This window comes from Mycotypha africana, assembly GCF_025528875.1.
Source record: "Mycotypha africana strain NRRL 2978 chromosome Unknown BDF20scaffold_13, whole genome shotgun sequence".
NCBI lineage: Eukaryota > Fungi > Mucoromycota > Mucoromycetes > Mucorales > Mycotyphaceae > Mycotypha > Mycotypha africana.
Genome location: NW_026515737.1, coordinates 54,313 through 73,867, shown reverse-complemented (window position 1 = coordinate 73,867; position 19,555 = coordinate 54,313). Strand labels below are relative to the sequence as shown.

General features: G+C 39.1%; 7 protein-coding genes across 7 annotated transcripts; 5 read left to right on the top strand and 2 right to left on the bottom strand.

Moving 5' to 3' along the window:
- Positions 1-339: 339 nt before the first annotated feature.
- Positions 340-937, bottom strand: BDF20DRAFT_897545 (uncharacterized protein). Its single transcript, XM_053082556.1, has 3 exons — positions 772-937; positions 569-672; positions 340-511 (listed from the first exon to the last, which is right to left on the bottom strand). The coding sequence occupies exons 1-3, from the start codon at positions 826-828 to the stop codon at positions 376-378; spliced, it is 297 nt and encodes a 98-aa protein (XP_052931420.1). The 5' UTR covers positions 829-937; the 3' UTR covers positions 340-375.
- Positions 938-1,527: 590 nt separating this feature from the next.
- Positions 1,528-2,587, top strand: BDF20DRAFT_897541 (uncharacterized protein). Its single transcript, XM_053082555.1, has one exon. It carries the CDS (start codon positions 1,860-1,862, stop codon positions 2,280-2,282), a length of 423 nt encoding a protein of 140 aa, XP_052931419.1. The 5' UTR covers positions 1,528-1,859; the 3' UTR covers positions 2,283-2,587.
- Positions 2,588-8,206: 5,619 nt separating this feature from the next.
- On the top strand, positions 8,207-8,761 carry BDF20DRAFT_828855 (uncharacterized protein; the record flags this gene model as incomplete). Its single annotated transcript, XM_053078273.1, has 1 exon — positions 8,207-8,761. The coding sequence occupies one exon, from the start codon at positions 8,207-8,209 to the stop codon at positions 8,759-8,761; it is 555 nt and encodes a 184-aa protein (XP_052931418.1).
- Positions 8,762-10,028: 1,267 nt separating this feature from the next.
- Positions 10,029-11,782, top strand: BDF20DRAFT_828470 (uncharacterized protein; the record flags this gene model as incomplete). Its single annotated transcript, XM_053078251.1, has 3 exons — positions 10,029-10,583; positions 10,899-10,993; positions 11,134-11,782. The coding sequence occupies 3 exons, from the start codon at positions 10,029-10,031 to the stop codon at positions 11,780-11,782; spliced, it is 1,299 nt and encodes a 432-aa protein (XP_052931417.1).
- Positions 11,783-12,015: 233 nt separating this feature from the next.
- Positions 12,016-13,581, bottom strand: BDF20DRAFT_839710 (uncharacterized protein; the record flags this gene model as incomplete). The annotated part of the gene is made up of 6 exons (XM_053079311.1): positions 12,016-12,112; positions 12,281-12,409; positions 12,762-12,864; positions 12,908-12,988; positions 13,190-13,376; positions 13,564-13,581. The coding sequence occupies 6 exons, from the start codon at positions 13,579-13,581 to the stop codon at positions 12,016-12,018; spliced, it is 615 nt and encodes a 204-aa protein (XP_052931416.1).
- A 1,319-nt stretch (positions 13,582-14,900) lies between these two features.
- On the top strand, positions 14,901-15,964 carry BDF20DRAFT_991515 (uncharacterized protein; the record flags this gene model as incomplete). The annotated part of the gene is made up of 3 exons (XM_053085350.1): positions 14,901-15,052; positions 15,394-15,619; positions 15,666-15,964. 3 exons carry the CDS (start codon positions 14,901-14,903, stop codon positions 15,741-15,743), a joined length of 456 nt encoding a protein of 151 aa, XP_052931415.1. The 3' UTR covers positions 15,744-15,964.
- A 483-nt stretch (positions 15,965-16,447) lies between these two features.
- On the top strand, positions 16,448-18,729 carry BDF20DRAFT_897514 (acyl-CoA dehydrogenase/oxidase). The gene is made up of 7 exons (XM_053082554.1): positions 16,448-16,631; positions 16,749-17,331; positions 17,410-17,740; positions 17,831-18,036; positions 18,132-18,296; positions 18,360-18,531; positions 18,611-18,729. The coding sequence occupies exons 1-7, from the start codon at positions 16,576-16,578 to the stop codon at positions 18,676-18,678; spliced, it is 1,581 nt and encodes a 526-aa protein (XP_052931414.1). The 5' UTR covers positions 16,448-16,575; the 3' UTR covers positions 18,679-18,729.
- The last annotated feature ends 826 nt before the right edge of the window (positions 18,730-19,555 follow it).

Below are 19,555 nucleotides of genomic sequence, written 5' to 3'. Positions count from 1 at the left end.
TCTGTACAGCGGTTTCTTTTGGGGATCATGGAATATAGGACTGATGACCATATCAAGATAATTGGTTATTAGTTCAAATTCTTCGACTTCTTCATCTATGATGATATTGCTGGGTAACTTGTTTATAATATGCTTTACATGTTAGACCTCCAAACAGAAGTAATTCATTGGGTCATGTATGTCGTGCTTACAGGTTTATCAATAAATCAATTATCTTGGAATTCATGAATTGGCAGCTTCGTATAAATTATGTAAGTTTACTTTAAGTGCTTTACGATCAAATTTGTTATTACGCTCTAAGCTGTCAAAATAAGTCAGATGTCATTATAGGGTACTCACTTTGAAGATGTTGATTAGTTCAATGAATAGATTCTTTTATATCATTATATCTTGGTTAACATATTTATTTAAGAGTTCCGTATGAAATTCTTGAATATTTTCGAGTCCAGTTAAGTTTGACATCGCTTGGTTATGCTGGTCTTTTCGCAACAATATTGTGTGATATAAAGATCTAAATTTATGCCATTAGAATCTGTACCAATGAATGATGCATATGAAGCCTACTTACAATATTTCATGAATACTGGCATGAACAAATAAACCAGAAGATCTTGCTTCCTGATATGATTTCATTTGAAACCTCTTGAAGCTTTTGCTAAGATTGTGACCATTCTTCAGTATATGCGGCGGGTCAGTATTGGAAAATAAGGCTTGCTCGAATTTATTGTTGAATGCAATTTCATCCGATTTATTTTTAAGTCCCTTACCTACGGAGAGTATGTGGCATAGGCTATCTGGAGGCCTTTGCACACGGAGAGTATGTGGCATGAACTATCTGGAAACCTGTTTCCAAGATTTCCAACTGTTGAAAGTTTTCCATCATAGGGACAGTCTCAGGGCGTTCAGCTAAGCTTTTAAATAAAAGACAAAACGTACTAATCCCAAGCATTCCAGGCACATGAAAGAACCTGTTTTCAAGATTTCCAACTGTTGAAAGTTTCCATCATAGGAGCAGTCTCAAGAGCGTTCAGTAAAGCTTTTAAATAAAAGACAAAACGTACTAATCCCAAGCATCTCTCATGCTGCCCAAACCAGCTTTTAATCATTTATTAATAAGATAGTGCAAGGTGAAGGAAGAAAAATAGATTAGTTTACTATATTTGAACGTGTCGAAGGTGGTGGAAATTACCAGAAGAATTTGGTTGCTAATTATAAAAAGATTACTAGAAGTGTAGTAAAAAGTATATGTAAAAGAATGCAGACAATTTTTTTTTACATGCCAGGAGTATAATAATGGTAAATTTTTGGTGACGTACTATTTACAGTAAATCGTCTTTTCTTAGTGACGTCAGAAAAATGCTTTTTGTTGTATGGACCGCTTACACGTTTTAACACTGATACGTTTAAAATTCGAACTCTTATTTGATGTACGTTTAAAGAGATATTTTATTACAATTAAATTTTACCCAATGAGCACACAGATAAATACTTATCAAAATTGCCCGGGGAGGTTCAAGGAAAGTGTAAGGGAATTAAAAAACCTTTAACGGGGCAAAGGAAAAAGGGAAGGTGATCAGAGGCAAACTAGGGAATAACGGAGCGATCAAGGTGTAATTATCGGGGGCGCATACATCCAATCCAAGAGTAGCTGTCCTAGCTTATTTGATGTACAGTATTTTCGTTTCAGATTCAGACTCTTTGAAGAAATATTCGGACTTTATATTAAACAAATTCGGACATTTTTGTAAACTAATTTTGGACTGTTCTATGAATGAATTTGGACAGTTACGAGGGCTCTACTCCTAAACTATTTTCTGCTGAATAAAAGCATACAAAAGTACTGAGCCAAAGAAATAACAATGGATTACGTTCATTTCGAATATGCAGCTGTACTTGCTGAGATTGATAAGTCAGTTGACCATATGGAAACTGACGACTTAGCCATTCAGTACGGTGAACTAGAAACACTCGTCGAGGCTGCAGTTACTAACGATGTCGACATGTCGGAAATCACATCGAACGTTGTTCCTCAGCTTAACGACGAGTCTTTCAATGCTGATGAAGGGTTTAATGAAACCAGAAGCAAAGTGGATGAAGACATCTCCTCGTTAACGGTTGAGTTCCAAGAGATCAAAATCTCCACTAAGACCTACAAGAACTACGGGCCTGACCAGATTAAGCGCTTCATTTATTTGATTCAGGAGGAAGGAATGCCCGTAACAAAAGCTGCAAAAGCTTGCGGTATTCCAAGAAGTACAGCTTTTGAGATGAGAAGAGAGTAAAATGAAAGTGACGGTACTATTTTACCTCGTAGCGAGAAGAAAGGCCCTAAGAATGGAAATACTGCTAAAAAACTATTTCCTGAGCATACAAAATACTTGATTGAGCTTTTCGACGAAAATCCTTGCCTTGTATTACATGAAGCAAGAATCAAATTACTTGAGAGATACCCAGAAATTGAGAAGATTGCTCTATCCAGTTTATATACGCACATTAGAGAAAAATGCCGCCTCTCTCTGAAAAAAGCCAGCAAGTATACTGCGGAAAGGGATGCTCCTAGGACATTAGAGCTTCGCGCGAGCATAATTTAAAAATGGCGAGCGGCTGACGTCAATTTCATGACGAACTGTGTTTTCGTGGACGAAGCCGGGTTCAACTCCCAAATGGTTAGATGTCGAGCGTGGTCAAAAGTAGGTGAGCCTGCAAGTGTCAAGGTGAAAACACAGCGAGGGATAAATGTCAGCATCATCGGTTGTATATGGCCAGAGGGATACATAAACTTCACCAAGGTCAACCCTTTGAAGGCAGGCGACCTAGAAATTCTCCAGAAGCAATATTCTGTTGAGCCTAAAACGAAGAAAAGAAAGGCTGCTCAAGTTGTAACTGCTACCCAACCTGTTCCCAAGGGTACAACTGCGTTTCATACTGTAAAATTCTTAGAAATTGTAATGGATTTTTTGGACAGATCAGATAAAAAGGGTTACTATATCTTGTTAGATAATTGCAGAATCCATCATGCCCCATTTATCGTGGATGCTATTATCAAAAGAGGATACAAACCTCTATTTATGTCGCCTTATTCGCCATTTCTTAATCCCATTGAAGAGTGCTGGGCTAAGGTCAAAAGTAATATTTCAAGAAACCCATTAGACAGCAACGATACTTTGACGCCGCGTATAACGGAAGCTTGCAAAACAGTTACTCCTGATGATTGTAAAGGTTGGATCAGGCATGCTGAAACTTACTGGGACAGATGCATGCAAAAAGAAATCGGTCTGAGATAGCTTCGTAAACAGTCCCAATTTAACAATTGATAAGTCTAAAAATACTCCTTTAAAGAGTATGAATTTTCCCAATAAAAAGTCCGAATATTTTTTCAAAGAGTCTGAATCTAAAGCGAAAATACTGTATGATCTCCCAAGCTTTTTTTCCGCTTTCCAACACTTTTTTTGAAAATTGCCTTTTTTGGAAAGTAACTGAAAACTTTGTAAAAATAATAACTATCGTAGACAAAGAAAGTCCACCAAAGTTTATACTACCACTCTCACCCATGTACGACTGAACATACAAGTCGTGCCACCAGGAGTATCGTACTCTATGAAAGCCAACTCATAGAACTCAACACTCTTTTTGAACAATATCGTAAACATTGTTTTGCTCAGCTTGTAACGCCTTTACGATCTACCACCGCAAGGGCTCAGACCCTACGTACCCTTCGCAACCAGTCTTTAAATGCAGTCAGTGTAACCGACAAGTTAAAGCTGCCAATATGCTACCCATCCTTCAGCATATTAAGAAGAGCCAACAGCCCGAAACCACCCAGACAACAGTCGAAACGATTGACGAGGATATCCCCACACACACTGAGGACTCCCCTGCCCCACCCCAGGACCCCCAACAACAAGTAGCGTACCTTACAAAATTGGTACAAGAATTGAGCCAAAAGCTACAAAAAGCTGAGCAGGAAATAGCATCACTCCGTAACCAACCAACCACCCAGCACTCTTCGCAACCACCTAGAGCGATGCCTCCACCACCCATTAACTCATACTTGCCACGCATGCCCCTTACTTCAACCCAACAACTACCTCCCTGGAGAGATCCAGCTCAAGTTGCGCTCCTAAGACGCAATCTAGAGATTCACCAACACCAAAAACGCGTACACCGTCAAGAAGTCGCCGCTCGTCATTTCCAGCCTCCTTCTTTAACTCAAGGATTCCAATACGTGTACATTCCGACAAAAGCACGTATACCCATCGGACAACTTCGCAGTAAACTTCGCACCTTAGGCATCAACAACAGCCGACTCCTCGATATTCATTACCCCGACCGCAATATTGTCGCAATCCTTGTCCACAATGACTATGCCGAAGAGTTCAAAGACCAACTTCGCAAATGTAAAATACACCTTACAGATAATTTTGATCCCACAGACGGTAAGTTACTGAAAGATCCCCAGTATGACTCCCTATCAGATGGCGAACGCCAGACCAAAGCAACAGAACTTCATCAACAACGACTCCATCGTGCTCTCACCTACATTCGCACTCCCGTTAGATATGCAGTAGCGAGATACTTCTTCCAACAAAATATGATATCCCAAGAAACCTATACGACCACCATGCCTGCCAAAAGCTCTACTCAAAACGATATTTTCATCACAGACAACGACGAACAAATGAATGAATACCCCTCGGATTTGGAATTCGAGGAGGACAATCAATAATGACTAGTATCTCTATGTCATTGTTTAAAGCAACAGGCCTACCTAAACAAGCAATCACACCTATTCTTAATTTAGCAGAAAAATCTCATATCTTACTTGTTACAGAAACGTGGCTCTTAACCCCCAATAGATACCCCACCCATTGGCAACAATATCATACTTATGGCGAACCCGTAGGAAAACTTACCGTGGACAAAACGGAATAGCCCTTTTAGTGAACCCAAACCACTCCTTACCAGTCCACCACATCACAACAAACCAACCATTATTAGCTAAGTAGACTTTATCATTCACAATGCACAAACTTCTTATCCACTGTTTATACCTCCCCCCATCACTACCCAACGACACAGTAGAAAGCATTCTTGAGCAAATACCAACCTCATTGCCAGGCACAACCACTACTATCATATGCGGTGATTTTAATGCGAGAATGGGCTCACTCACAGGTGATTCGACATTTACATACCGTGGCAAGCTGCTGCATGATTGGATTCAAATTAATCATCTAGTTAATTGGAACGCCCGACTGCAATATGGACAACCCACCTCAATCACTTACAATGGAAGGAGTATTATTGACTATTTCTTTAGTGATACTGAGCTACTCTCACCAACACTAACCATCCTGGACGACATGTCACTAGATTCAAACCATAAATTCATGACGCTTGACTTCAATACCGCTTCCACAATCCCAACTACCTTGCCCCCTCAGCGTAGGATATGGAATTTGAGCAAATTGAAAAACCCTCAGAAAATTGATTGCTATCGTCAAACTTTCAATGAAACACTAACTGCCTGCTCCCCGGATAGCCACACTGACCCGCAACATAGAACACGGGCCGTCGAAGAGATAGAACATTTGAACCAAGCGATGTGTGAAGCGATATATACCTCACTGGATACAGTCTGTGGCCGTATGACACAACCAAGAACAATCACGATGGAACATTTTTGGACAGAGGAGATGCAAAACACGTTTGACAAAAAAGAACACTACTATCGTAAATGGCGTAAAGCTGTTGGAGTTAATGCACTTCATTACTGGATCCTCCACCAAAAAACCCAAGCCAAACTTCGAAGATTAATACATCAACGCAAACGTGAAACCTGGCAACAATTCTGCTCAACCATGGAAAACAAGGAATTTACTAAAGCCATTGCACGGTTTAGCAAAATAAAAAAACGACGAAACTTAAAGCCTTCCTTTTCTAACATAGCAGGACCTCAAGAAGCAGCAAATAAGATGGCTACCCACATGGAAATGATATTTTCAGGACGAAATCTCCCAGAAGACCGAAGTCCATCCAACAACTCTCCACTCCAAGAGACAGCTCCCTACAGTCTGGAAAATTTCCCTATCGACAAAGATTTGATACAAACGGCCCTCACCTCGTTACCCACAAAGAAAGCTCCAGGTATTGATGACGTTCGCATTGAGATGCTCCGTCCCGTTGCAGATATTATTACGCCCCATCTATGGTATTCATTCCGCCTCTGCTGGTCCTATACACCGAAGACATGGCGAGTGGCACAATCAATCCCAATCTACAAGAAAGGTCCTCCGGACGACCCAGGCAACTACCGTCCAATCAGCCTGACTTCTGTATTTCGGAAGATCTTCGAATTTTGTCTTAAGGAATACCTTATCGGAAACGGCCCCACCATAGATATAGCCCAAGGAGGCTTTCGTATTGCACGTAGCTCCTTAGACCAAGCACTATGTCTGGCTGAAATATGCCATATATTACGACGACACCATCGCATCAACCCAGTACTAGCTTTTTTGGATATTAAATCTGCTTATGACACGGTGGACCGACAACATATTTGGAACATAATTCGCCATCACGTACCGACAGCTCTCCTTATGTTACTTAAGAGTCTCTTTGATGAAGTGGAAATAGAGATACTGCTACAAAATGCTAAGTCCTCACGTTTTTGCCCAGTTACTGGTGTGCTACAAGGCTCTATTCTGTCGCCATTACTGTATTCATACTACATCAATGACCTACCTACTCAACTACGAACCCAAGAAAGAGTGGATGATTTACCGCCATTGGAATTGGCTCGGAACATCAACTGTTTGTTACATGCGGACGATGTGGTTTTGATTGCCGAAGACTCCCAAATGCAATCCCTACTTCAAAAATGTGAACAGCATAGTTACTCCCGTGGTTACCGATGGAACCCTGACAAGTGTGTAATACTGGCTTCGTCTGATCAACCAACGATGGAATATCTCCTTTATGGATCCACACTACAAAGCAACAATTCCTTCCCATATCTGGGAGTTCCTTTCAAGCCCGGTGGTTACCTGGACACTCAAGAGCTCATACATATCAACACAACCAAAGCCCTGGCTACTATGAACACCTTATCGTCGATTGGAGTCAACCCTAACGGCTTTAATAAGCTACTATCTCTCAGGTTCTACGCTCATCTGGTCCGCCCTCAACTGGAATACGGATTGGCGATAAGCAAACTGAACAGGACAAATCATATGAAACTGGAAAACGTACAGAACAAATGCATTCGCAGGATATTTGGTGGGTCAATTCGATCCTCTGTCAATATAATGCGTCACTTAGCCAACTTACCCTCAATGCGAGAAAGAGCCTACACTCTCCAGGCTAAATTCCTGTTACGATCACAAACACTCCCAGATGATGCCCTACTGTCCCTACTGCTGCCATATGTACAACAACCAAATAGCTCTTCTATCTGGATTCAGCTATCTCGTACACCTCTCTGGCAAAGAACAAAGGAAAACGCCCAGACAATGGATCAGAAAAATCTTAAACAGTCCCTGAGAGACTTTCGTACAGAATCCTTACAAGCAATGCAAAGCGCCCCAACAAACTCTAAGCTCATCTCCGTCTGCCGCCGAACAGTAAGTTTAGATCCCATACTATGGCTTCCTATGACAAGAGAAGAAAGAAGTCGATGTCTTCGTTGGCGACTTGGTTGATTACCTAGTGGTAACACCACCTACTGCATCCGGCACCCTTCAGCATTGTTAACAAAGACAGACTCAATCCAATGCCTGCATATGCACTCGCGTTTGCAGCAACCACAGCAAATAGAAGATCCCCTTTCGTATCTTCTAAATCAGCTACCTAACCACCCGCCAAGACAACTTATGATAAAACGTCAATGGGAACACCTATGGCCGATCCTCTGCTACATACTATATGAGCTTGACTATCTATTCCACGTCAAAGAACCCCCACCCTTGGATGCTGCTCTAGGATCTTTACTGCTCCAATGGATGTCTCCCCATAATCACTCAACCTTGTGATAAACTCGTTTTTACCCTTGATCTTGAAGGGCTTTTTAGATACTTTATAAACAGTCGGATCTGCCCCGGGCAATTTTATATAACATTGTGCCCACTGGGTTTTAAAGAAAATATTTTGTCAATAAAAACCTCTCTTTAAACGTATGATCTCCCATACCCTATGGTACCAACTGTCAATGGCGAATCCAATCTGGAAGTGCAACCCGTCCATCAACGATAGCCGAACGCTACGACAGGCCATCGATGCATACCGTCAAGATAATCTCAATGCAGCACGCTCCGCGCCTCACTCGAAACTGATTAAATGCTGCCGTCCAACCATCTCTCTTGACCCTATTCTTTGGCTTCCCATGCCTTTTATTGAACGTAGTCGCTGCCTTAGATATAGGCTGGGCTGGCTTCCAAACAACTATTCCGCCCATTGCCTGCATCACCCATCACGCACTCTCACGAAAGACCATGCCATCGAATGCCTCAATATGCACAACCGTCTACAGCTGCCACACGACATCTCTGATCCCATTTCTCACCTGTTGAACCAGCTTCCAACCCGACCAATAAAACAGCGCGCCAATGCTCCCGTCAACTGGAGCATAGTCTGGCCAATTGTCCAACTGCTACTTTTTGAAGTCGATTACCTTCAACATGAGAAAATGCCTCCCACCCCGTCAGAAACATTAGGACAGCTTTTCCTAGATTGGCTCTATGCGCCCACAACCACCAATACTTGAGGATCCCATTATCTCCTAGTCTGCTTCAAGAACCACTGCCTTTTTTCCCCTTGCACCTTTAAGGGTTTTTTAATTCTTATTCCATTTTTTGTTCTGCCCAGGGCAATTTTGATATGTAGTTTATCTGTGTGCCCATTGGGTTTAAAAATATTTTGTCAATAAAATCTATTTTAATCGTATGATCTCCCATATTATAATTTTGTTCCGCTGCTAAAATGTCTCTGACCCACTGCTCTATCGGACGTTTGTCTTTTTTCCACCTATTCCGCTGAATGACCTTGTCATAATCATCAAGGACTTGTAAATGGTCCTGTTGTTATCAGCACCGCTAAGCGTCGATTTGATTTGGTCCATTTCCGTATCTTCAATGGTTGTCATCATTAAATTAACTTTTACTTTTCTGTTATATATTCTTCGTAAGGGCTACTAAATTTCAGCGCCCAGCTTCTTCACTTTATATGGGACCGATTACACGTTTAACACTGTATGTTTGAAGTCCAAATTCTTATTTGATATGTTATTTTTTTGTATACGTGATTCCGACCCTTATACTTCCTAGAAATATTATACGAAAAAAGTAATTGATATATCAAAAAAAAAAAAGGTTTGCTGTGGACTATATATAATAATTTAGAACTTGATGCTTAATGGTGGAGCATGCTACGGGATAGCAGCATATTTATTTACGACTTTGCATATGGCCTTTACGGCTTTTATATCTCTAAAAAGAGTCATAATGTCTGTTGTAGATTAGCGAAATTTGTTGTGGACTTTTTTTTTAATACACCGCTCAGGCACACTCCACCACAGTTGCTGTGGATTTCGTAACAAATGCTTTTTCGCCCTGCAGTAATTTTTTATTAATGTGGTATTTCCATACCTCCTATAATATATAAAGACGAATTAGACACACTTTCAAGCATTTGACTCGTTATTATGATCATAGAATTATAATAACACTTGTACACGTCATCTTGTATTTCTAAAGATGCGCATACATAATGCTGCATTCCTACTGGTTAAGAACGAGTATTTAGCTCCTTTTTTTTTTGTATCTCTTTCCTTTCCTTCTTTCTTTTGTTGTCAATACAAACATTCAGTTCGCTATGAACGCTTCCCTCTCTGATTTTCAGTGTATAATAAAAGGACTAAAGGAGACTCATTTCACCTTGCAGTTTCATATCAATTATAAGTCGCGTTCATTAAACATAAAACAACTACAAATATCACAATTAACTTACTCGTTTCATTGCTAATACTTGGTCAAATGAGACAAACTGCAAACTCTTCCTTTATAAACGTCCCACCAAGAAAAAAGCAGCGTATTCTTGCCGCTGATATTCAGTGGTGCGTCGATAATAAGGATACAATGACACTAAACTCTTTCGCGGAAAATTTCAGTTTATTAGACAAACAATATACAATTAGTCGATACACTTCAATTATCAACAGTCGCCATCTTGTACTGGAACGAGAACGTTTGCAAACAGAATTTGATAATTTAAAGAAATCTGAAGAATTTAAATTGTATTGGATAAAAAGGACGCGAAGAAGGACGCAGCTCGAAGTTGATACCAAATGCACGGAATACGTCTGTGACGCTGCTAAAAGAGCAACGAAAGCACTTTCCTCCTTTTCCACAACAAATGATACCACGATAACTGCCCCTCCAACTTCTATACCATCCACTTCATACCATGCAACCACCATTTCTACAGCAAACGATATCACGAAAACAACCGAGGTTGAATTCACTGTAGATATTAGTGATTTAGAAGCTGGCATAGCTACTGCTACCATAATAGAAGACGCTGAAAACCCGGTTCCACTAATTCCATGGATTTTCAAAGGTGTGAATGTGGCAGAGTTATTCACGAAATTCCAGAAAGCCGTTCAAAGAATATCGACTGACCGCTTATTCTTCATCGAATCATCCATGCACGAGCTTTTGGCCTTGTCCAACATCTTACTTTTGAGCCCTGACCAATACAGCCCGCTGTGCATCAATATTTTTACTCTAGACGTTCTTTCAGATCTTTACAAGGAACTGCTGACTGAATGTATTGACTTAAACCAGGATATGAATGATGATGCATGTATGAAATTAAGCCGAATAATCAACAATATGGAATGAAAGAGACTTTCAAAGGACGATGCTGAGATTGATCTTTTGATGCTTGGTAAGAGCCTGAACCCCTTTGAACGATCTTTGGTGTGGGGCATTAAAGCTGGGTAAGTCAATAAGGTTGACGTTGAAGTTGAGTAACAAAAAAGAAATGCTTAGTTGCTGATTTTACCAAAAATATGTGGAGAATACGATAGTGGCAAAAACGCTTTGTGATTTTGTTAAAAATTTAGCATCTTTTTAATAGAATGCGCAAACTGCCTCTGAAGCCCATCAAGACTAGGAAATCCTTAGGCGAATGTGAACTCTTTACTATGTATTTTGATCCCATTTTGTCTGCCATGTTTTCCAATTCCGACAAAAACGTCCTGTTGCGATGGTCGAACGTCGCAAGTGACGAAAGCGGGGAAAAGCGCCCTGATGCCACTATTTCTGAGATATACCAACATGATTTTGGACCAAGCCTTGGGTATGGCGAAGTTAAGGTGGCGCGTCCCACCACCGATAACTATGCTTTATGCCATGATCTCTTGCGTTTAGCGACATTAGCCAAGGATACAATTGATATAAACAAGCTACAGGCTGCTTTGACTTTTCAAATTAACGGATTTAAAATCATTTTTTACTTGTCACGCCTACGTCATGATGGAATGTATATCATGCAGGAAATTGGCCGGCTCACGTTTCCTTCATCATTGGAAGAATTAGCATCCTTTGTCAATTTGAAGAACATTCGTACCTTACCGATGGTAACTGAAGCATTTTGGCGTTTGTGCCAACCTGTAAATGATAAAGAATTGTGGAAAACGAAGTGTCGTCCGACTTACCCTACTATCTACTCTTTAATTGATGTCACCAAGGATCGACATCGCTTTTGTGCCCTGCAATTTGAATGATGAATGGCAGTGCCACTTTTTTTTTAGAAAAATAAAGTAAATACACCAATTATTGTAGTGCTAATCGCAAAGAAATATTGTAGTGGCGATCAGAAGGCATCTGACAAAAAGGAATAAAAAAAGAGGGGGTATGTACGAGCGAAAAGATCATTGATAATACTGTTTATTATCGAAAGCAATCTACGTTCAAATTCAATCGATGTAGAATGTCTTTTTTATGCTTCTCAAAAATGTTAGTAGGATTTCTTTCGTACTGTTTCACCCATCTTTGTGCCGTATGAACGTAGATTCCTAACTGCTTTGCACCAGCAAAAAGCGCGCAAACACTTCCTAAACAATAAATTAGAAAATTTCACAATCCTGATCCGTGTACAGCGGAAAATTACGCTTGATCGATGCTTCTGTCATCGCTACGTTGGTTTCAGCGTATAAGCTATCTTTTATATTTGTATGGTTTCCGTTTGATTAGTTCCTTTTCGACCCATATTGTACAAATACTGTGTAGAAGGAATCAATGCTTCAAGACGATATTGCTCCTTGTCAACAATATCATCCATGGGTTCGAGCCTGCCAAGCTCACCAACAACAGTTCCTTTTCCGTCATTGTACAAAAACTTTGAACACTCACTGTGATAAAGGTTCCGGTTTAATTGTGGTAAAAGAAGAAACTGCGATAGGAATAGTTCGGGTGCACTTTACATATCTCAGAAAGAAGCCAAGGATTATGCGCCATTTAATTTGTCATCAAGGCGACGTCTACTTATAAAAGTATATACATCAAGCGCAACGTCAATGAGCATAAAAGGGAGGCCTCTAAAAATTCTCAATGGGCGGTGAAATATGTGCCTTTATCGATATGACTTGGTTCGGTTAAATTATATATAACCGGATATGTAGTATTTTAATTCGAAGTATTAAGCAAAAGAAAAGAGAAAAGAAGATTAAAGTAATAGTAGTTTGGCTACCTTTGGAGATAGACTTTTTTGGTGGCGTTTTTCTTTTGCAATTGCTAATATCAATCTTTAACTCTTTAAACGAATGCTCTTCAAAATCTCGAAGTTCCATTGAGACAACATATTTTGCTGAAAACCGCACTCAAAATTGTATATGATGTTGCTCTATAACTAGGCGTGATCACGATAGCTGGTGTGCCCTTAGCAGACCCTCCTCCGGGAGGTCTCATATTGATATCAAAACCTGATTCGTCTACAAAATTGCAGTTTTCAAGGTAATAAATATCTGTTTTGCAATTTTGATTGAATTATTTCGAGGAGCCGGATGACGGGTGAATTTGAAAGGTTGAAGTCAGTTTTTGAAAAGTTTCTGACACATGTTTCCTTAAGCGTAAACCCCATGAATTTTCAGTAAGTGAAGCAATTGCGTCTACAACTCGGGCTTAAGGGTTACCATCATAAAGGTTAACTAAATAAATTTTGTGCCTCTCTTCAAGCTGTCCTGTTGATCTATTAACATTGTTGGTTTGCTTTTCAAAGATATTCCAGTCTTTGTACTCTTTGACATTTTTAGCCCACTTCTGTGCAGTCCTTACTGCAATACCACTAGCTGATCTACCAGAACAGTGAACAATTTTACCCTAATATAATAGACAAAGAGCAGTTTCTGTTCGTTGAAGTAGCTTTTATATGGCTTAATTTGCTGCTTCGTTTTAAGTACAATTTCTTCCAACTCAACATCTAAGCCTTCATCTGTCGACTTTTGCTCTGTTGCTTTTCTCAGTAGAGTTTGAGATGGGTTAGCGTTTCTAGGTAATAGGGGCCTACTTCTTCTTCTAATTCCATTGCATCGCGCCCCCTTTTGTCAATGATTCTTTCCTGTCCATCCTCATAAAGAAAGTATATACAGTCTGTCGTTTTTGAGGTACGATGGCAATATTAAATGAGTAAATCACTCAAAACGTCTAACGAAATGTAAAATAAAAATAAAACTTGATCTCAGGTATGAGTACTGCTCATATCTTCGTTCCCGTTTGGTAAGAGGTGTGTTCAATTGCATACATTTGAATCTTAGATCAAATGTATAACAAATAAAGATAAAATAAGAAAAGAATATGGATTAAGGATAGTTCTTATGTGAGATTAGTTACCTCACATAAGAACTGAACAGGTTATCTTTATGAAATATATTCCACTTGGTTTATCTATGGCTATATGATGTTTGGGTTTATAGCAGAATTGGTATATATACTCGTAGGACATATTGATTCAACAACCAGAACATAGTAGGTCGCGTTACTGCTCCCTGTTCCTGTTCCGGAAATAAAGTATGGTTGGAGATAAAAAAGGCTCAATCACTCTTTATTAATACAATAACTGTTCACGCAATCAAAAGAACACCACGCACGAATATCTCTTCCTAGCTAACATCCATAATCATTCCCACAGTATCTGAGCTACACAACTGGTGGCCGATAGATATTGGATTATAGATGTAGCTGCATGATCACCCTGGATCTACCAGGATAGCACATGACAAATCAATCCGCTCGGACAAGCCATCATCCACTTCAAGGAAAGACCTATTCTTTTACGGAAACCTCTGATTCACTGAGTATTATTTGACCATAATACATCAGTGTCAGCTATAGATCCCGATACAATCATTTCGTAGACAGCAAACACAATAAGTCTTTATTAATAGCAGTAATTTTAGTTTTCTTTTCTTTTTCTTTTGTTGTTTGTTTCTGAAAGAGAAATAAAGACGGTGGTTTGATTTCGTTAAGCTTTCGTGTTTATTTTCTCTTGTGTTATTCTTTACCTTTTATCTCATAGTTAAAACTAGCGAATACCACATGTACTTTACTGACAGCAATGCAATTATTACTAGTAGTTCTAGTAATCCATGGGGACTATTTGACGCTGTGATACTACCGTAAAACTTTTAGTAGCTTGAGGAATGGGCCTTTTACGAAAAACTGGAATCAATATTATCAGTGGTAATACAAGAATGAAGGAATAAAGTACGCTTGTGCACTTGGTGAGATTCTCACGTGCATAAAACCTCTCCATTTTTCCACTTCATTTGACTCATCAAATTGTTGCAGAAACGTTTAAGTTCTGACTCTGCATTCTAAATACAATATAATTACACCGTATTTTGGATGCAATTGTGGAAAAACTGGCAAAGCCTGGTTTTTCATCCTGATAGCATTTCAACGAATGTGAACCTTCAAAACTATGGTTCTGCAAAGACAGCAGAAGGAAGTCCCGCAAATAGGAGGCTTCTGCTTTGCTATGATATAATCTTGAAAGAGTCTGTGAAAAACCTATTATGACTGTCCGCTGGCGGAAAGTACATAAAGTGATCTTTATACTCTTTGATGATGTTTGCGGGCAAGGTTTCTTCATCTCCGAATTTTCCTGCCCTGACCATCGTAGGTATCGCCTCTTCAATTTTATATGTTTTTGACTCGAATATCATCCATTACACTCCATTGTCTGGATTTAATTTCTGTCATGCAACAAAAGTTATTTTTGACATGAAAGTCAAGCCACATTGTCTAAGCAAGTGAAGCATCCATTTTTCTATAAAAATAGTGTGTGATCAACTATTCGCACTTTTAACTGATTCTGTCAAACACGCGTAAAATACAGTAATTATGATGGAAGCATAAGCACAGAATTCATCAAGAAGAACTTGGAAAGCTTCAGTTATTTTGAGTTTTGTAAATCATTTCCCGAATTATTCAGAGACGAACAAGAATGCTTAAGAGTACTAAAAAGAATTCTTGAGTCGATTGCTATTGGAAAATCAAACTCGAGAATAATGAAGAGGAAAGTTAGAAAAATCTTGGGTGACTTTGAAATATATTTTACTTTGGTAATATTGCACATGTACAGCATATAATTAAACACTCATTATATAGAATCTGGTCAAAGACAAAGATGTCAATGCGCTTCTTTTACGAAAAAAATTCAGAATAGCAGCAACTGAAAAGCCATAAGAGAAAACATCCACATCCAAAATGTTGGATCAAAGTCTTTTAAAGGTATAATATACTCTATAAGATAACACCTATCTTATTGGTTCTTTTAATAGATATGGACGATGATACTTCTGATTCTGCATATACGGGAAGGGAGAGTACTCTTAGCACAGACTCAACACCACGGCGAAAACATTATGCAAAAAAAAAAAAAACAAAAAAAAAACATAATTGTTCAGAAATCTTGAGCAATCTACAGTGGTAGAAAGCGCAGATTATAGACACGCTATTTTTATTTTATTTTTGTATAATTGTTCAGAAATCTTCATTATAAACTAATTTAGAAGCAAAATGAGTAAAAGTAGAAAATTATTTCATCCGCCCTTTTATTTAAAAAAACGCCCTTTGGCGTTGGAACGACCATTAAAAGTTAGTTAGAAAAGAAAACCGCCCTTTGAGACTGAATATGCACCATTGGTGTTGCGCTTACTGTATGAGCTTAATGATATCTTTAAGCTCTAACCAAGAAATGGGATACACTGAAAACATTCTTGATTGGCTGGCCAAAAACTTGAATCACAAGAAATCTTCGATTGGCTAATAAAAACCCTGAATCTCAAAATCATGAGCAAATCACTGTATCTGTACCCGTCCAAAACAGTTAGCGTCTTTCATGTGAAGTACTCACCCAGTAGCTCCCCCTTTTTGGACAGTACGACCAATTAATCAGTTCCCACTATAAATACTGATTTACGAACATATTGTATAGACCATATCTTTCGCTCTCTTTTTTTTCTTCCTTTCATTCTGAATAATATTTATTAACATTTGCATACCTCTTGCGTACTCAATGTCTAAAAAATACACAATTCTAGATGTTGCTAAACATCAGCAAGCAAATGACTGGTATAGATAAGCCTTTAATCATATTACGCACTTGATAGCGCAATGTTATCTAATGCGATTGAGTTATAAGCCTTCGCGCGATAATTAACTAAACGCTGCTTTGCGTAATTTGTGTAGCTGGATCATTCTTCACGACAAAATTTATGATATTTCTCAGTTTCTTGATGATCATCCTGGTGGTAAAAAAGTTCTTCTAAAGGCAGCAGGCACAGATGCTTCCAAACAATTTGATGCTTTTCATAGTCCTGCGGTCTTGTCCAAAATAGCTGCTAAATACTTGATCGGTGAAGTAGGTCCTAGCGAATCAAGTGACATTGTTGAGACAGATGAAATTGAAGACCAGAATCCTCTTCGTGTGGGAGATGCCTACGGTGATATGGTACCTTTCGGTGATCCTATGTGGTATCAAGATTGGTACAGTCCATACTATGGAGACTCTCATCGTGCTGTTCGAAAAGCTGTTCGTCAGTTCGTGGAGACAGAAATTATGCCTTATACCCATGAATGGGATGAAGCGAAAGCATTACCTCGTGAACTTTATGAAAAGGCTGCTAAGGCTGGTATTCTTGCTGCCGTTATTGGGCATGTTGAGTCTGAATATATTCCGTATGGTTTACCAGCCGGTGTCAGGCCAGAAGAATTCGACACATTCCACCATATGATTGTTGCTGATGAATTGTCTCGCTGTGCTTCAGGCGGTGTAAGTCCTAATAGTGGATTACCATATAGATTTGTAACAAAGTATTGAGCATATAAATTTTTAAATTCTAACGGTTAGGTAACATGGGGTCTCATTGGCGGCCTGAGTATCGGCCTTCCGCCTGTAGTTCATTTTGGCTCAAAATATTTAAAGGATAAAGTCGTGAAGGATTGCTTAGCTGGTACAAAAAATATTTGTTTGGCCATTACTGAACCATCTGGCGGTTCTGATGTAGCCGGACTTCAAACGGAGGCAAAAGATATGGGTGACCATTACTTGGTGAACGGTGAAAAAAAGTGGATCACAAATGGTACCTTTGCAGATTACTTTTGTGTTGCTTGCAGAACAGGCGAGCCAGGATTCAATGGCATATCATTCCTTTTGATTGAACGTGATACGCCTGGGGTTGGTAAGTGACATACCAAAAAGGAACCACTTACCTCTGGGTTAGAGGAAAATTTGAACCGTACTTTAAATGTATTCATACTGTCGTTAACAGCTACGAAGCAAATGAAATGCAGCGGTGTTTGGCCATCCGGAACTGCGTACATAACATTTGAAGATGTTCGAGTACCAAAAGAAAACCTGATCGGTAAAGAAAACAAAGGCTTCAAGTATATCATGTACAACTTCAATAATGAGAGAATGGGCATTGTCATCCAAGCCAATCGATTTGCTCGCGTTTGTGTTGAAGAATCACTTAAGGTAAGCCTGGTCAGACTTGCTATTCCAGAAACGGATAGAAAGGGAGAGAGCGAAGAAATGAATCAGTTACTAATAAACACAATTCTTTTCACTAGTATGCCAATAAAAGAGTAACCTTCGGAAAGAAATTGATTGACCATCCCGTTATTCGCAATAAGCTGGCTCATATGATCAGACAGGTCGAAGCAACCCATGCATGGATGGAAAGCCTAGCTTATCAAAGTCAGCAAATGCCACAAGACATACAGCCGATCAGATTAGTAAGTTTCTAAACGGATACAAAATATTTCGCGTGCTTGTGAATCTAATACGATTATGTTTAGGGTGGCCCCATTGCTTTATGTAAAGCCCAAGCTACACAAACATTTGAATACTGCGCGCGAGAAGCAGCGCAGATTTTTGGTGGTCTGTCATATACTCGTGGCGGCCAAGGTGAAAAGGTAGAGCGTTTATATCGGGAGGTTCGTGCATTTGCTATTCCAGGAGGCTCAGAAGGTAAAAGATTGAAAAATCACTCTAACAGATGAGACTGTATAACTCATACGTCGTGTTCCTATCAATGAAAACAATGTAGAAATCATGCTCGATCTAGGTGTGCGCCAAGCAATAAAAGTTGGTGCCTTCATGGGCGCAAAAATGTAAAACTCACTTGAGCGACTTAATGAAATAAAAAACTGAAATTATACTTACCGGAATCCACAATGTTAATCAGAAAAAGTTCCCTTAATGAAGTAACTTTCTCTTTCAATTTTATTCTTTCATCATTAAGATTTATTAATGATGGCTTTGTCCTTGCAACGCTTATAAGTGGGTGGTATAATTAATTTAAGTATACTTGATAACGATACTTTATAGCTACTTCTTTTGACAAACCCTTTTTTTGGATCGCATAAATTGCATGAACACGTAAGCCACAACCATGTAATATTTATGTATCAACGCTTAGAATTTGGCTTTTATTCGAAAGATAACTGAAGTTGCTGGCAAGGATCTTTAGGCAATCCACATACTAACATAAATTAGGTCATGATATATAGAGGATGGTAGCCTCAAAAAAGGGAAAATACGATTAGCCAGACTAACTACGAAGGTTTCCTTAAGTACTTTACCCATCGTGTAAAGCCACTAGCGAACTGACAACAATTGTCTTTTGTGTCGCAAATGACCACCGAAGGATTCGAGTATGACTTATTTTGCGTAGCAATTGCTACAAACCTACTAAATCCTGTATGAATACAAACATGCAAGCTTATCTTGACATTACAAAGAAAAAAAAAATTGTTACTCTTTTCCGCCTGTCTTATTATTCATGGTTATAGCCTTGTAATAATATCAAAGGGCTGTTGTTGGTATCATCAGCTCGGTGTATTACTAACGTTATACACATCTCTCAAATGTATCGGTCAACATCATGTATGAGGGGTTATTCTAGAATAATTTCAAGCATAAGAATCGATGAATTGCCTTATAAGAGTGTGCTATAACGCCACTTTGTTGTATTTCCCAAGGAATCTATGTT

What these genes read in the sequence shown, in the direction of transcription:
- BDF20DRAFT_897545 (XM_053082556.1), bottom strand. Translation starts at nt 828, where the DNA reads ATGCCACATACTCTCCGTGTGCAAAGGCCTCCAGATAGCCTATGCCAC. An exon ending in GCCTATGCCACATACTCTCC is followed by an intron (nt 673 to 771) that starts GTAGGTAAGGGA and finishes CATATACTGAAG; the next exon opens with AATGGTCACAATCTTAGCAA. An exon ending in GCCAGTATTCATGAAATATT is followed by an intron (nt 512 to 568) that starts GTAAGTAGGCTT and finishes GCATAAATTTAG; the next exon opens with ATCTTTATATCACACAATAT.
- BDF20DRAFT_897541 (XM_053082555.1), top strand. Translation starts at nt 1,860, where the DNA reads ATGGATTACGTTCATTTCGAATATGCAGCTGTACTTGCTGAGATTGAT.
- BDF20DRAFT_897514 (XM_053082554.1), top strand. Translation starts at nt 16,576, where the DNA reads ATGTCTAAAAAATACACAATTCTAGATGTTGCTAAACATCAGCAAGCA. An exon ending in CTCGCTGTGCTTCAGGCGGT is followed by an intron (nt 17,332 to 17,409) that starts GTAAGTCCTAAT and finishes TCTAACGGTTAG; the next exon opens with GTAACATGGGGTCTCATTGG. An exon ending in ACATACAGCCGATCAGATTA is followed by an intron (nt 18,297 to 18,359) that starts GTAAGTTTCTAA and finishes GATTATGTTTAG; the next exon opens with GGTGGCCCCATTGCTTTATG.